General features: G+C 36.6%; 1 protein-coding gene across 2 annotated transcripts in view; it reads right to left on the reverse strand.

Moving 5' to 3' along the window:
• LOC121424074 (solute carrier family 35 member F5-like) overlaps nucleotides 1-17,354 on the reverse strand; it is a 30,223-nt gene extending 12,869 nt beyond the window's left edge. The window contains exons 1-4 of one of the 2 annotated variants that reach the window (XM_041619669.1): nucleotides 17,263-17,354; nucleotides 13,153-13,449; nucleotides 8,486-8,632; nucleotides 4,080-4,142 (exon numbers count right to left, since the gene is read on the reverse strand). In XM_041619669.1, coding sequence (XP_041475603.1) covers nucleotides 4,080-4,142; nucleotides 8,486-8,632; nucleotides 13,153-13,257 — 315 coding nt within the window. In that variant the 5' untranslated portion in view covers nucleotides 13,258-13,449; nucleotides 17,263-17,354. Of the gene's footprint in view, nucleotides 1-4,079; nucleotides 4,143-8,485; nucleotides 8,633-13,152; nucleotides 13,450-17,257 lie in introns of both variants that reach the window. The other variant, XM_041619662.1, reaches the window with a different exon arrangement.
• Nucleotides 17,355-18,465: the final 1,111 nt, after the last annotated feature.

Below are 18,465 nucleotides of genomic sequence, written 5' to 3' on the forward strand. Positions count from 1 at the left end.
AGAAAAAAATTCAATTGCATTATTGATAAAATGTGAAAAACATATAAATTCCCTCTTTTATATCAAATATAATTTCAAATTCCAATTTGATACATGTATAAATGAATGCATCAGTGTGCCTTGCGGCCACTGCTTTGCAACTGGAATGACTTCTGCCCGTCTACAGGTAAATTGCGAATGAGTCATGGAGACACGTTTATGACTCAGTTACCAATATCAACCATGCAGCAATTATAGCAATGGTTCAATGCACACAAATTTCATTAAGCCTCCACAATTATGGACTGGACTGTACATTTAGTATCATTAAAAAATCTCACCATATTACTAATTAATATGAGGTCATTCTTAAAATATATGTATTTCAGAGCATTAACTAGGGATGTATTTGCTGGGCAAAAATTAATCAATGTTGACAATAATGCAGTTCAAAGTTTCCTTTGTACAGTACATGTACAATGTACTGTATCCCCACAAATATAAATGTTACAAATACTGCCACGTATTTCCTTGTTGAAATATTTCTATTTCTTTTTGCATGAGGACAGTTTAAATACATGTAGTAATCATAATCACCATGAGAACTCATTTAAAGCGATTATCCTTGATATTCAATGATGCATGCATGCTCATCAATTGCTCAAACACAATGAAAAAAATAATTGGTCAATACTTAGCTCCAATAAAATACAAGTAGTACTGTATTTACATGTACATGTACCTGGTCCAACACAATGGATTAATGATGTGATCATTGCAATTATAATGATGTAGGCAGTAATGAGAATGTTTTAAATTGGCTAATGTAATTCAATTATCATATTCATTATTCAATGTAACCATGAAATACGGTTGAACTTAATAAAATTCTATCTTCACTTAATAGCTTAATTGCACAATATTGAGATTAATTTATGGAGGTGAGATTAGCATGTGGTATCTTTCAATATCCATATGTATACATGGATGCCACCATACATGATTTGTACATAAAAGATCAAGATCTAATCGAGACAATTCAGGCATCTTTTGATTTTTGTAACCCGTACCAGATAATGGTTGAGAAAACATACTAATGCAAGGCATAATGTAAAGCCCTACATGTAGGAAATGGTTGCTTAGCACCACTGTTTGGAGTCTCATTGCATCAAACATGTTGCTTTCATTAAATATAGACAAATATATAGCTGCATGCAGCCTACATGTAGGCCTAGTATATACTTGTAGGAAAGCATGAAAGCAACTTACCCAACATACATGTACATGTACCCTAAAAATACCTGATACTAGTTGACCTACAAGTACATGTACATGTAGTAGGTACTTTTCTTAATTTCAGAATCTTTCACAGGAATTTCTAAAAGGTCTCTACATGTAGTATGCTTTTCATACTGCATTTCCTTAACCCACTACCATTCCGATACCTGGGGAGCGTTTCATGAAGGGTTTTTGTCCAACAAGTTCTGTTTTATCCGACAATTACCATAGTAACAGTACCTCCCAATCAGAATCAAGGAAAGATGTCAGGTCTGACAACTTGTCAGAGAAAAATGTTGATGAAACGCTCCCCTGGACTATCCTTTAACCATATCTTTCTGGGGGGTTTCAGACTGACTTTCCAATACTATTTGCTTTAATAGCCGGGGTTATCGCCTTAACACCGGACTATCGCACAGCTCATGAAAATTGATGATTTCGCCACACAGTGCGTGATTAATATACAATTTCGACTTCTGTGATTGAATAATGCTTAGCCCAAATTTTTCTCTGCCTGGTTTGGATTCAGACTGCATTTCTTCGCACTGCGGTAAGCCAGCTAACCCTGCTTTCTAGCAGGGCCAGATAGTACTGTACTATTTACCATGGTAGCCCACTTGGTATGATGTTGTGTGAAACCGAAAAGTGAGACAAATATAATGCATATCAAACTTACATTGACGAGTGGATACCATGCGCACAAAAAAAACATGTAAAAAGGATGTCCTTTTCACGATAGGGCACGTTACGTACGTAACGTGATAAGGGTGTCAAAAACACAAAAAAAATGAAAAAAGGGTATCTATTTCGCTAGGAAAATTACGTGTTTAGGGTCGAATTTGCGGGGATGATAAAACAAAATTAAAATGTTTTATAAAGGATGTCCTTTTTGCCCCAACACTTCGTGTTTAGAGTCCGATTTACGCGAGGTGTAGAAGTTGGGGTCGTACTAAACCAAATAGGGTAAAGCCGACGACCGAAGGACCCGTAACAACAAAACATTCCTGTACTTGTTTAGGGGTTCATTTCAGGGAATATTTGCCAAGACTAGTATCGTTTTGTTTCCAATACTTGTTAAGGGTAGGGTTTCACATGCCAATACTTGTTAAGGGGTGCATTTTCAGAATATGGAAATTACGTGTTTAGGGTGCTTTTCGAGCCCCCTTGGTCGCGCATGGTATCCACTCGTGAATGGAAGTGCCCCCCCCCGGGATATCAATGCAAGAGAATTCCTGCTGACTTCTGGTTCAAGGGGAGTATTACATCAATATATTTTGGACAATTTATAGTTGACAGACAGCTTTTCTTGATTTTGACTGGCTGAGAAGCAATGTTACCCTGGTCACTGTCGGATAAAACAACTCTTGTCATGAATCGCTCCCCAGGTGGATGTTACCGGGGGGGGGGGGGGGGGGGGGGGGGGGCACTTACATTGACGAGTGGATACAATGCACGACCAAAATACACGTACATGTGTAAAAGGGATGTCTTTTTCAAGATAGAGATGTTACCTACTGTACATAACGTGATAAGGGTGTCAAAAACACAAAAATAATGAAAAAGGGTATCTATTTCGCTAGGAAAGTTACGTGTTTAGGGTCACATTTTCGGGGATGATAAAACAAAATTAAAATGTTTTTATAAATGTCCTTTTTGCGCCAACACTACGTGTTTAGAGTCCGATTTGCGCGAGGTGTGGAAGCTGGGGCCGTACTTAACCAAATGGTGTGTAAACTGAAAGGTAAAACCGACGACCTACAGACCTGTGACATACATGTAACAATAAAATATTGCTGTACTTGTTCATTTCAGGGAATACTTGCCAAGAGTATCGTTTTGTTTCCAATACTTGTTAAGGGTAGGGTTTCAGATGCCAATACTTGTTAAGGGGTGCATTTTCAGAATTTGAAAAATGTTTAGGGTGCTTTTCGAGACCCCTTGGTCGCGCATGGTATCCACTCGTCTGGAAGTTCCCCCCCCCCCCCGGGATGTAAACACACGTACCAAGTATTTTGAGGCCTGGATATCCTCGTACAAGTAAATTATGGGTAGTCTTGGAGGTAAATCACTAAATGCAAGAACCTTATTAAAACAAAAAAATTTTCTTGTGACTGAGTAATGACTAATGTTTAAACCATGTTGCTACAATTATTGATGTTACATGTATAGTATGTTCCACAAACATTCTGACAATGAGTAATGCAAACATCATGAAACCACAAATGGATGTCTTGGGGTATTTATTCAAGGCTAAATTAATAATACATATTTGTGGTGGAGAAAGCTCAGGAAAGAGATTATGATGAAGTGTTTTCACTTCTCACCAATTGGAAAAATACATGTATTATGATGAGAAATTGTTCAGGCTTCAAAATGTACTTGTACCTGATGTCTTATGTTCATAGTTTCACACGTTTCACACTCAGATTAAAAATATCTGCTACAGCACTCTCTCAAATCTCTCATTTTGGGGTAGGCCTATTTTTCTTCAGAGTATAGTGAGAACTTTGAATTTACACCAGAAAAATGCCTCAGGGTATATTCATCGGATAGAATCCACAATGACAAGAAACCATATATCATTTTTGGCAGATGTAAAAAAAAAAAAACTTTATATAACATGTAATGTATCACAGTGGGGTGAAATTAGAAGTAGACATGTTGGAATTCACAGCAAATTCCTATGAGAAACATATTTTTCAAAATATGCACATCCCAAATTTGTTATGTTAAATTTGTTTAAGGCCTAAAGCAGTGCAAACATAGCCTCAAAGGCCTACACGTACATGTATATGCAACAAATTCAGAGAAGATAAACTTACCAGTAAATGTTCTTGACTGCAGATCAACACATCTTCGTCATCATTTGAATTCTCATCAATATTCTGATTTAAGAAAAAAAAGGATTTGCAACATATAAATATATACAAAAGTAAATCCTACGAATGTGCATTGTATTGAACAGTTCCAAAGCTATGGATTAAATTACCCACATAAATAGAAAGGCATAGTTATAAAGACTTCAGGCTTATATCTCTTCAAATGGGTGATCTCTTAATATGTTTCTAGCATTGTTTAAGCCTGTGTATAGCTTTGGTAAAGGGTCAATAATGTGATTGATAATCGAATATCATCTAATATGACAGTCTTACTGAAGCGTAGAGACCGTTAGATATTTTTCCAACTGCACTTCTCTGAGAAAATTTCAAATATTCAAATCTTGGATATATAGCGCCATCTCTCGGCGATGCTTGTTTTAAATTAAAAAATGGGCATTCAAGCACTTATCTTATAAATTTAGTGATTAGATATCCAAAAGTTAAAGACAAAGAACATATCTTGAAAGTTTCAGCCCATTCCATGTATTGGAATAGGATTTAATTGAAAGACAAAAACACACAGATATTTCAATTTGAGGGTGACCCGATCAAGTTAAATTTCCATGCAAAATCACAAAATTTATCCTGTAAAAACACATTTTCATTTCATATCCTCCACATCATACTAGTAACTGTTATAGGGCATATCCATTCATATTAGCTAGCAAAAGTAGCAATGAATTGGAATAGTGATAGGTGCATTTTGGTGGATTTACCAAAACTATACACAAGCTTTAAGAATGGGAGCTCTGCTACATCACAGCACAGCAATACATATACCTGTAGTCCTGTACATACATGTACAGTAGGCATAGCTATCCCATAATGAATAATTTCAAATTATCATTAACACTATAAACAACATAATAAAAAAACAAATATATACTAAAAAAACAGAATGACTGAGGGTGGACTGGTATTGAAATGATTCTACATGTCATGTACATAGAAATATGAAAGCTTTATATAGTTTGATATTGGTATACATCCTTACACTGTACATGTAGATGTACACTGTAGGCCTACATGGTAATTTTTTTTATTGAGTGCCGTGTTTCCTGACCTTTATTTTTTCTCCAATATGGCCTGACCAATGTCCATATCTGAAGTCTGCTAATTATGGATCCGATAAACTTGTGACTCAAATTCTTCTTCATTGTGCTTTGTTTGTTTAATGCAGAAAAATAGGGGCATTCTGAACTATAAAGTAAACAGTAAGTAATGCCTGATTGCCATATTGCAAGATGTAGGCATGATACATGTACATGTATATACTTGTGAAGATGTACAAAATAAAATGAGTCACAAATAAAATATGGGTTTAAACTTAAAAGGGGTATCCATGGCTGAAAATAATATGATTTTACAATCTACTATTATTCAAATAAAGCTCCTTTGGGCTACATGCGCATGTAGTCCAACATCCATTATTCACATAGAGGTTGGATTGAAGAAATTCACAAAAGAAGGGAAAGACAGGATTGGATTTTGATGTTTTATAGTAATCAATAGGCACACATAATACTGTGCAAGAACTACTTAAATGAAACTCAACAGGGCAAAAACATGGCCTTCATATGCTTGTACATGTATCTTGGGTAAAGTTGGTTTAACGTAGTACCTGGGGCTAAAGGGTAAATTGCCAATTGGTCGACTGCCAACTCATCCAGTCCCCACATGGTCTACCTTCATAGTCTAATGCCATTCCGTCTTTCAACACCATTTGGTCCAATCATCACTTTGTCTAATCACCAGTTCGTTTATGACCATTTCATCTTGTAACCAGTTGGTCTTATATCCATTTTATTTTCATTCATTTCGCCCAATTATCACTTAGTCAAATTAGACCACATGGTATGGACTAAATTACAAATCAAATAATTAAAATTCAAACAACTTTTTTTTCTTTGATAGGATTTTCTCAAACCTTCTGCAATATTTTTTTCAGTTACTTTTACAATAACTTTTGGTCAGGCTGAACTTCCCCTTTAAAAAGACAATTTCATAATTTTTCATTTGAAGCCAAAACATTGAATTTAGCTCATTACAGAGAACCTTTCCTGATAAATCATTTTGGATTTTCAACTGGGTTATCACTTAAAATATAGTCCTACGTGAACATACTGTACATCCCTTAAAACTACTGGGTAATTTTGAATTTGATAGTGTCCTGGCTGAAAAACAAATTTTCAAGTATATTCTAAGATACAGAACGAATGAATTTTCAGGCAACTAAATAAAATGTGATATACATGTATTTTTATATTCTACTTGGTATATTTGTAGCTTGGCCCTACATGTATATTCCCATGATGTACTGTGGTATGGTAATGACTGATGCACCCAAGGAGCTGATGCACCTGTACTGTACACTGTAAACGTATAGAGTGTAGACTACATGTACAATATCAATATGGCCATAATATTGCTGTTATCTCTAGAAACAGAATCATCCAATAACTGGAAAGAGAACAAACTCTGACACTTGGCAACACATATCAAAACTGAAATTCACACAGCATTATACATGTGTGTACTAATTGAAAGAAACATGTACATGTAGGTATTTGCTTTTTATCAATTGACACATGGGTCAATACATGTAGTATACATGGAAGGCATTAGGCTACAATCTATTAACAACACGGTCTACAGAAATATCAATACACATACTATCAGAGGAAGGTTTAATTAGGAAGTGTTTTTTAAAATGTTGAAATCATATGCACGCCTTCCTCATGGTAGAAATGGTGACCTATAAAAACAGAATAAACTATGAAAAGTAACTGCTTCCAAGGACTGTATTGTCTGAAAGGACATGCATCTTTTGAAAGCATCCACAAAATGTATCTTCATACTTTTTTTTTACCCCCTGTAATAGAATTACCTTATTTGGACACATTTTAAAAGGAACTCACACAGCGACCTCAGAGAGTGCATAAAAATAACAATTCACAGTTCTTGAATAGTCCTTATTGGCAAAACTTACAGCTCAGCAAACAACATTCTTTTCATCTTTTCATTCCATGCAGCAGACTGCAACTAGACTGAATGACAGAATACAAATTATATCCTGCCCCAATGAACACTAGACAAAAATACTTCTGCTATTTTGTTATTCATACATGTAGATTTTTTTTTAAACAGCTAAATGTCTTGTGTGTGAAATCTGGGATCAAAGTAAGCCTTATTTCAAGAGTCAATATGTTCAGCACCAAAGCTTTTGGTAATAAATGCTTGTAAGGCTTTAGAGCGAACAAAAAAATAAAGAAAGCCCTTTCTTTTCTGAGGTAAGAGCACATACATACATATAAGTGTGTTGACTTTAATCAACACACTCATCAAAACAGCTCTGGTGGGATGGTCCTGCTTAATCAAAGTCATTATAATATCAATCAACAAATGCTAGAATTCTGATAATACCGTTCTCAACTACATGTAATCAGCTTATAACAATAACAATAGCTTATAAAACGACATCAACTTTTATAGTTTTACTTGAAAACATGAAACCATACTCGAACAATTTTCTGATGTGTTGCCATACAGATATCAGTGTGTTTGTGATATTTTGCACCCTGCATCTACCTGAACTTTTCCAAAGAGAGACTTCTACCGGGAACAAATTTCCTTTTCCTCATAACACAAGAATATGGTTTTTTTTAATTTACATGCAGTGTAGGCCCTTATCAAACTTATAACCAGATGAGAATTTCAGCGCATAATCATGATGTACTATAGCCTTCTTTTATTTCTTGCAAGCACATAGGTACATGTACATTTTCAATGAATATTTTAGAAGCAGTATGTGTTTTGCCAAGTAACCTTGACAATATACATGTACTCAATTATAAACATTCTACTTGGGACTAAATCAATTTCTAACATATCTTTACAACCAGGTAGGCTAACCAATAGGAAGGAAGTCTTTTTGAAAATGTGCCTACAGTGCCTTACGGAAGTCACTATTAAAACCAATGTCAAAAGTATGTTAAATACTGGAAAAGTATAATCATATAGTGATATCTACATGTACATGTATGTACTGTATCACCTACATCTTTCTTCAGCTTTGCTTTATAATTAAAGTCAGCTATGTCAAAATTGTCTCAGTTTGTTCTATTATTTCTTTACAAGAGAATACCTTGTTACCACCCACATTTGTAGGAAAGAAATTATCCATTTAAACTAACCTATTTTCTGCAATTGCCTATACCTCAGTCAATTTCCTGTTTAAAGGGAACATAATAATAGTCTTTAGTTGGGCAATGCAAAATTGAGCTTAAAGAATTAGAAAATGAACAAACATGGAAGAGTTAATCTTTGCCTTCAGTGAAGAGCTTACTTACCAGAGTCTTTGACTTCTCAAAACAATCTAAACACTGCCGCCGCCATGGTCTCCAAAACAAGAAACCCAGTAGATAGAGCATGAACATTGATGTCTTCAAATAGGTGGAGAAGAATGGCTTGTCATATCCAATATCCTTGAAGATGTACTAAAATATAAGATTTATATAAAAAAGAAAGAGTAAAAATTAAAAAAATATAATAAGAGATGCCTTTTTCATGTAATTGTGTGTTGTAGTGTACAGACAATATTTGGTATTCTTTCTTTTCTCATTCAATAATCAAGATTCTATTGGCTTTCAATAATGTGTAAAGTTCTTTAGGGGTCTACATTTGTAAATCTGTGTACCAGTACACTATACATTCTTAATCTCAATATTATTGATGCAATGCACAATGAATTACCAGGCATTAAAGGTCAAGTACACCCCAGAAAAATTAGGATTCAAATAAACAGAGAAAAATCAAACTAGCAAAACGATAAAATTTCATCAAAATCAGATGTAAAATAAGAAAGTTACTGTATAACATTTTAAAGTTTCGCTTATTTTTCACAATAAAGTTATATGCACATCTCAGTGACATGCAAAGAAGACAGTCGATGATGTCTATCACTCACTATTTTTGTTTTTTATTGTTTGAATTATACAATATTTTATTTTTTTACAGATATGACAATAAGGACCAACTTGACTGAACCATAAACAATGATAATTCCATGTGTTCAGGTAGGAATTAATCTTTGTTTCACTTTACAATGAGAAAATTTGAATATTTCATATAATCAAATACAAAAGAAATAGTGAGTGGATGACGTCATCAGTCTTCTCATTTGCATACCGACCAGGATGTGAATATAACTGTTTTGTGAAATTAAGAAAAACTTTATTTTAAAGATGCCATAACTTTCCTATTTTTGATAATATTTTCATTGTTATGCTTGTTGGATTTTTCTCTTTTTAGTCAAATCAACTAATGGTTGGGGTGGACTTGTCCTTTAACTGGGTTGTCCAGGCAATGGATGCATACATGTACATACACTGTAGTACACATACATGTAAAGCATCTATTCTAATTCAAAGACATTGCATAAACTTATATACTGTACATGTACATGTAGTAAAAAAAATCACATCAGAGAGTGAGTTTACATGTACAATACATGCAGGGAATATTTCGTGAGATTCCTGGTACTGTGCAAAAATATCCACTTATTGCATACATTTTTTGGTATATTCCATCTTTTTTAAGGGATGGGAATCACACAGCATAAACAAATTCAGTATTGTATAAAAACCACAGTACTTCAATTCCTCTCTCAAATGTACATGAAAATTATAAAAAGAGTTGGGGTTTTTGTTATTAAAAAGCAATGGTATTTTTTGGCTGGGACTTGATCAACAGGACTCCAATTCAATTACAGGAGTGAGAAGCCGCTTATTATATCAGCTCTTTGCTTCGGGCTCTGTCACGCTAGGTCACAGATATCCATGCAAGGCATCCAGGCACCTACCAAAGCAATTCAGGACCTTCGTTCATAAAAGTTGGGAATAAATTAATTCCTCTACAGCTAAAGTGTACAAGGGTAGGGAGGCAAGGGGGGGGGAGAACATTCTAATGGCTAAAACAAACACAATACATGCAGATCATTACTGATTTGTAGTACAACTAAAATCAGCTTATTTGTCAGATAGGCCTACATGTACATGTACAATGTACATGTAATATGCAATTCATTTTATAGCAAAGTTGAATTCGCAAATCACTCTCCTCTACATGTACTAGGCTCCAAAGTATTAAAGAAAAATATGAAAACTAAAAATTGAGACCCCCATGTCTGTACACATTCATGTACAAGTGGATTGAAGATCTATGAAAAAAAAAATCATTCAATTTATATATTTTTTTAAAAACTTGTATGCCCCCCCAAAAAAAAAAAATCCAAATAGAAAACAATTCTTTATTACATAAAGCTACAGCCTTGTCATTAAAAAAAAATTGTGCTCCATGTCTGCACACCCATTCATTACACATTGCTGACCAACACATTGCCAACATTAAACATGAATTTCTAGTACGGTACCTCCTGGTATCTTTTCTGTTTATTTTCATTCTACAGTATACATGTACATGTACATGTACATGTAAGATGAATCTGATCTATTTTGTCATTTGTACAATATTAAACTTCTAAAAATTCTTATGAAGAAAAAAAATATGGAGCACATATCAAAATACATGTAGGCCTTGATTTGAAAATTTTGAATTTTAATATAAGACATAGGCCTACACCTGTACAATGTAAGATCTGAGAGACAAATCAAATATTCCAAAAGAGTAAAGAAAAAAAAATGCTTTAGTGTTTTAGGGATGCTGGAAAATATATTTGAGCTTTCATTTTCTGTTCATATCATACAAAGGATGTGATAAAAGGTTCAAGTGCTGCAAATGACTGCTCCTCAGATACTTTCACTTTTATTTTAAGCTTTGACCCCAGACAGCTGAAAATTTTCATGAGAAACATTTGTGTGAACTGTGAAGTAATACAGTTTCTGTGTTCAGTGCAAGAGACTTTGAATAGATGTATCATCAATTGGAACTCCCAATTCTTACACAATACTCAGATTATTTGGTGCGTTTAAACTAACATTTTCACTCACTATCACATTGCATAAGTAATTTCTTCCATTAGTCAATCTAGTGAATGTAAATGAAATTTATTTTCAAAGATAACATGTAGTACCATCATCTATACGAGTCATGTGACATGTCTGACCCGCCACTTACATTGGCGAGTGGATACCATGCGCGACCCCCAAAACACGTAAAAAGGATGTCTTTTTCACGATAGGGCACGTTACGTACGTAACATGATAAGGGTGTCAAAAACACAAAAATAATGAAAAAAGGGTATCTATTTCGCTAGGAAAATTACGTGTTTAGGGTCGAATATGCGGGGATTATAAAACAAAATTTAAATGTTTTATAAAGGATGTCCTTTTTGCCCCTAAACTTCATGTTTAGAGTCCGATTTGCGCGAGGTGTAGAAGGTGGGGTCGTACTAAACCAAATAAGGTAAAGCCGAGGACCGAAGGACCGTAACAATAAAACATTCCTGTACTTGTTTAGGGGTTCATTTCAGGGAATATTTGCCAATTAAGAGTATCGTTTTGTTTCCAATACTTGTTAAGGGTAGGGTTTCACACGCCAATACTTGTTAAGGGGTGCATTTTCAGAATATGGAAATTACGTGTTTAGGGTGCTTTTCGAGACCCCATGGTCGCGCATGGTATCCACTCGTGAATGGAAGTGGCCCCCACCACCCCCCCCGGGATGTCTGATAAATATTCACATGTATCTTCATTTTTCATGGAAACTGAAATGAGGAAATGCAAGCAAATGGATTTGGTAAATATAAACACTGAGCGGAGCCTTTAAAACTCATGTACAATCATAAAATACAAGTAGCAATGATATATCCCAATCAGGCTGATGAAAATTGTTTGAGTCTACATGTAATTCAGGGACAATTTTAGCCAATTCTTTACAAAGCACTTCAGCTTGTGCATCCAGGATCCAAACTTCATGTAAATTTATACTCTAAGAATAAAAATTAGTAGCAGAAGAATGTTAAAATTCAGTAATTATGTCAACAACATTCTTTTATTAACTTGGATAAAAAGATTTTTGTATGCAATTGAAATAAAAAGGATAAGTATGATGTAGAACTGAAAATCTACATCCTGGCAGAAGAGTAAAGCAATTACAATGTACTACAAAGCTGTATAATTACTCATCAGGTCCTAGAACTCTACTGGATAATGGCACGGTTTCAGCAGCAAAACTTGAAATTGATAACTTTTATATTAAAGAACTGCCAAGAATCATGTTCAACCAGACCTCCTTTGAGTTTGATCAGTATAAAAAGACATGTGCAGTGTGTACAGGCTCAAGCAACTCTTGCGACAAACCACTTTCACACCTCAATGCAGTTCTAAAAAAGCTACAGTACATGTAGACCTCATTTATTTTAAACAGATGCTTTAAAATTAATTGCACAACGCCTACTTAGCTTGTTGTACGCGAGCAAATGGGAGGCTGAGTGTCAAACATTCATACCGTTGCACAAAAGACGTACCATCCAAAATGCACCGTTGCACGGCTTTAGGTGACGTCACAATACGATTTAATTCATTGCGCTCAGTAAAAATGAAGGTGCAATGTACGAGTATAGCCTGGCCTGCTGGCCAAATGCGCAATGCTGCCCGAGATCATGTGCACTTGTGGAATTTTGCTTTTCGCTTTCAATATTTTTTGTTCCCTAATTTTCATAGATTACTGCAGGGAAAAATCTCTTGTTTTTTCATATTTTTGCTAGATTCCGAGGCGTTGTACAACACAAATAGCAAATATTCTTATTCGTGCAATGGTGCGAAATTTCGCATTCAGTGAAAGAAAGAGAAGCTCTATTCAACGAGGCGTTTTCTTTCACCTCATGCGAAATCTCGCACCATCACACTCATGCCTAATCGCTATTTGTATACCATTGTGCGGAATCACATACATGTACAACCTGGGGACAAGTTTATTTAGGCACAAAGTTAAAAAGAATAGAACACACTTTGAGTATACTGCAGCTACATACTGCCTTGATTTATTTAGAGCTTACCTGAGTTATCTCCGATGAAACGACCCAGATGACATCCACTACAAGGAGTAAAAGGATACCAACAGCCATTCTCTTAGGCCTGGTTAGTCCACTGGTAAGACTCATCTTGAAGTCAGTCTTAGTGGTTGGTAAACGGCGAACCCCACACTCTACCAACCATGCAGTGATGATGGGAAATATGAAAGGTAAGAGCTGCCTTCAAGCCAGAAATTGTACTTAAAACAACAACATAGACCTACAACGGCAAACCACATTCCATGTAAATGGTAACTATCCTGTAGCTACCTTGGCCTTGGTCTGTTGAAAAACAAAAATATTGGTAAAGATAAATTATGATTAAATAAACATTGTGACCCCAAATCTCATCAGGGGCATGTTTCATAAAAGGACTTTAAACTGTTGTATAGCTTTGCCATTATGGCAACTACCATGGTAAAGGGCTCATCAGCCAATCAGAATCAAGGTTACCATGTTAGTTGCCATAATGACAAAGTTACAACAGTTGCAAGTCCTTTATGAACGGGCCCGTGATCTTGGTCTCTTCCACATGAAGTGAGCCAAGTTATGGTTATTAAAATTTCATATCAAAAGAGAAATACATATTTTCATGTAGGGCCTACATGCATAAAGGTTTTAAAGGCAAAAGACCTCTGGGTCCCTTCATCTTTTTCTTGTGGCCAAAATTCTAATCAGATGGTCAATATGCCTACATGAACAAAGTTTGAAATTTATTTATGTTATCTTATGAATAATGAGATACATTGATGTGTGTAATGATGATGATGATGACCTCTGTTACCTGTAAGTTCTAACCTCATAACCCCAAAAGTAACTTAGATCATTGCCACCCACATACATGCAATGTCAACACTTCAACACTTGACAAAATGAGTAGAGGACAATCTACATGTACATGTAGACCAAAAGCTTTGGTCTCATTCACTGTGCTGTTCTGCTAAACTGTGTTGGCTACATGTGTCTGGAGAGAATACATGTAGTCAAATGTCAGAAATAGTTTAATAAATTTCTAGACAATCCAACATTCCATGATTAAAAATTTGGACACAGAAATTCTGGTTGTAATTTTTTTCTTCAATGTCAAGGAAAGAAGAATGTAAATTATCAAGTTACATGTAATGTTAGTTTCTCAACTTATAATAATAGGCCTATTTATTTTGAAATGGCAAGCAGTCAGTCCCATCAGCATTTAAGTTGTTCGGCGGAACAAATGATGGCCAGTCAGAGTCAAGACTGAAGCTTGTAAAACTAACTCAAGAGTGCTCTATCCTAGACTAAAATCAGCTGTTTTGGAGGAGTTTTAGAAATATTTTCTGAATTTTCTAAGTTCACCTACACAGATGGAAGTCTCCCAGAGCCTGGGACTTGTAAGGGTGGTGGTTTGCGTCTATGGGGAAGGAGTGGGCTCACTGGGTTGCCTTACTCCCACTTTTTATGGGGTGAAACAAAGCTTGTGAGTTGTGAATGAATTTCTCACCAGTTTCTCAAAATATGTGATGTAAACAGAGATGCCAAGTTCAAAGACCAGCTATGCGTGAGATTTTCTGTGAATCTGAGTGAGATCAAAGACATTGTGTACAATGTATATGGGGATACTATAGGCTGTGATAGTTGCATGAGACAGAAATTTGAGGGGATGAACAAGAGTCCAAAATGCTTGAGTCTCACGCATATTGCGTGAGACTTGGTAGCTCTGTGTAAAATACAAAACTTTGACTCCAAACAGACAGGATTCATGTGTTACCATCATTGCATGTCTACCACCATCAAAGTAGTGCATATGGGATACTTCGGTCCAGGCCCAAAACAAATTGGGGGGGGGGGCTACTGTTCACAACTTACTGCCTAAATCTGCAACATTGGGCAAGCTTTAACATTGCAATGAATGAGGATTTCCAGGGCTCTCTTGAGCATTTCATGAGCTAGACTTGCCCCAAGCCCCCGTGTTATTTTTCAAAACATTATATCTAGATTAATTTAATAATAGATTTGTCCCTTATTAGAATCTGAACTTGCAGTCCTCTTAACTTTGAGATCTTGATAAAAAAAATAATTGCATCGGCCGATAAATATCATGAATCCCACCTTGATGCTGAAATATCTCACATGCTAGACCACTTGAAGCAGGATTTAGCATTGAGGTAAGATTCATATTTAATGAATGTTGTTGTCACCCATAAGCGTCTTGTAGCTAGGCTACGATAACAAAGACGGCAAGATGGCGACAACAACATATGTCAGTAACTGCTCATCTTCTTATAATATGATTTTTCTTCATTCTGATATCAATTTTCATGAAAAAAGGTGTTTAGTATTTTCTAATGGGGGGGGGATGAAGTTGTAGCCCATCGATTCACGTTCACATAAGTTTGGGCTCAAAACCCTAATCCTAAGAGTTTGTGTGATTTTGAGCCTGACTTTAATTGTGGGAAAATTGATGGTGCGTATAGACTCATGGCATGCTGTCCCTTGCTCCATCGAGATTAAGTACGTCAGTGGTATGACATGGCTTTAATCTTTAGGAGCCTCCTGGCTAGTGATGGGTGTAGCCTAGGCCTAGTTACCTCAGGCGAATTTCGTGCAGGCTCCACTCCACTTCACTACTGCTACACTACACTTCACCTACCCGATCTTCAGAACGGTGAACCAATTCGGATGTACCAAGTGACAAAGGTGGGATCAAATGGTGGTTTATTGTAAAAATTAAAAAAAATATATCATAAGAAAGATAAATAGCTTTATTTCTTACTCTTCACCCTCATTTCACTCCAAGTCAATCCTCCGGTTATCCTCAAAATTGGTTATTTTGGGCCAATATCTTTTTCCTCACAAGTATTATTCACGGCGGATTTCAAACCATTGCATGCGATCGGTCGCGTCGATCGATATGAGATGATTTGAAATCGGCCGTGAATAATAGGTCTATGTGTAAGGAAAAAGATATTGGCCCCAAATCACCAATTTTGAGGATAACCAGCGGATGGACATGGAGTGAAATAAGGGTGAAGAGTAAGAAATAAAGCTATTTTATCTTTCTCATTATATTTTATTCTATAATTTTTACAATAAACAACCATTTGATCCCACCTTTGTCACTCGGTATGATGGTGGGCCCCAAGTCTGTGCACCTAACAATTTGAGTTAAGATTTAACATGAATTTCTTCTTATTTCACAAAATCTTTCAGTTGATAATGTTCCTTACATCATAATGAGATAGTGTGCCAAATATCTCATAAAATTTGAAAGAAATATATGATTTTCTTGGAAAAAACCTCGGGCAGTCATTTTCAGATTGAAAAAAAAATGGTACCCCATGTCTGCGCACTCATTCACTTTGCACACGATTCAAGGATTTTGATGACAAGTCTGCATTTTGAGACCGTCACATGAAATTGAAAATGCCCTGAATTCATTATTTTTCCACCATTTTGAGTCGGATTTTTTTATGAATAGCTGTCTATGCATTGAATGTGCAAAGTTTGTGCTCGTTGCGTATATTCTTTTACTAGAATCGCGCAGATACGCGGGTGCGCAGACTTGGGAGACCGCGCAGACATGGGGGAACTGACCATACATCCGAATTGGTTCATCGTCCAGAAGTTTGGGTAGGTGAAGCGTAGTGTAGTGGTAGTGGAGCCTGCACGAACTTCGCCCGAGCCGAGGTATGGCCTAACTCTGTTGTATGGCAGCAGGAGCCACTCAGTCTCACTCTCAGGACACCTCGACAAGCAACAGCCAACACAGGACTGAACTAAAAAAAATCAGATAGGCCTAGGCCTATTTTTAAATAAGCGGATCTTTCACGTTCTTGCCTGCCTGACTGTCACTTTAGTGTCACAACAGTAGAAGCGGGAATGGTAAGCCATTCCATTTCCAGCCAGCTGCTCCGTTTTGGTGTTTTTGACTAACCGTACCGTACTTGGCTCGGAGAGCTGGCGCTAACAACACAGTCAGCGGCATAGCTCAAACCGAAAAGGGAGGAGTGGCATTCACAAGTCACATCATTGATCATGAAATACACGCATACGGGAATAAATCACACAGAGTAACAAAACTAACATGTTTCGCAAAGGTATTGTGTCTTACCTTACCCAATCTTCACCAATTGCATTACATGTAAACAAGGGAAACGACAAACTAATCCATCAATAGACGAGAAAACGTAATTTTTACGATTCAACTGCTACCGGTACTCACTGGCAGTTTTGATCTTATTCGATATTCTTCCCGATTTTAGACCGGGACCGGGTTGCGCTACCGCGCCTGCATACCGTATACCGGGTACGCGGTTAATCCGATCCGAGCTCTCTAAAGGAGATGAACGGGGGGCCGGGGGGAGGGGGGTAGTCAAATATATTGCTGTACACATGCGTGACCAAGGAATTTCCAAAAACCCCTAAACGAGTTTTTCTCTGTGTGCAAAATAACCCCTAAAAAGTTTTTCGCGGGATTTATTTACACATTTTGGCCCCTAAACAAGTTGTCGCCAAAATATTACCTCGGGGGGAAAAAGCTTTGGGAAAAAAATATACTCTATACACGCGTTTGTGTAGTGTCAAAAAAAAACTTTAGGGGGAAAAATACCCTAAATCATTTGACCCTGCGATTGACCATTGACCAGTCTTTCAAAACCACCCTTTTTCTTGAAAATCAGTTTTTTTGAAACTCTAAAACGTGTCCAAAACTGAAAAAACACACCTTTCAACAAGTTTTTTTTTTGTCACGCATGTGTAAAGCAATATATTTGACTGCCCCCCCCCCCCTGGGCAAATTACAAGTTTCATCCTTGTGGTGGTGACGATGATGATGATGTTGATGGTGGTGGTGGTGACCTGGGGATGGTGACGATGATGATGCTGCCGACTGATGATGATAATGATGCATGAAGATTATAATGATGATGATGACAGCTAGGGGCGGTGGAGCGAAGTTGAAAGTGGGGGGGGGGGGGGGGCACAGGTAGATAGGGCACCTTTCTTTCGAAAAATATCTTCAACATGGCCATATGTGCAGATATTTTTCGCTTGGTGGGGGGCATCACCCGTAAACTTTTAGGAAAAATTTAAGCGAGGAAGCGAAGCGACTGAGCTTACCTGTCCATAGAGGCACTTTTACATTTTGTTATGTGAAATCGTTGGATTTTAAGCATATTTTTTGTGCTTTTTGTGAAAATCTGCAGTAAATGAATGTGAGTTTTCGAACTGGGGCAATTGCCCCCCCCCCCCCCCCCCCCCCGCTGCGTACCGGCCATGATCTTAAAGCAAATCAAAAATGACTTCTTTACCCCACTTACG

The sequence above is a fragment of the Lytechinus variegatus genome, chromosome 1, assembly GCF_018143015.1.
Source record: "Lytechinus variegatus isolate NC3 chromosome 1, Lvar_3.0, whole genome shotgun sequence".
Classification (NCBI taxonomy): domain Eukaryota; kingdom Metazoa; phylum Echinodermata; class Echinoidea; order Temnopleuroida; family Toxopneustidae; genus Lytechinus; species Lytechinus variegatus.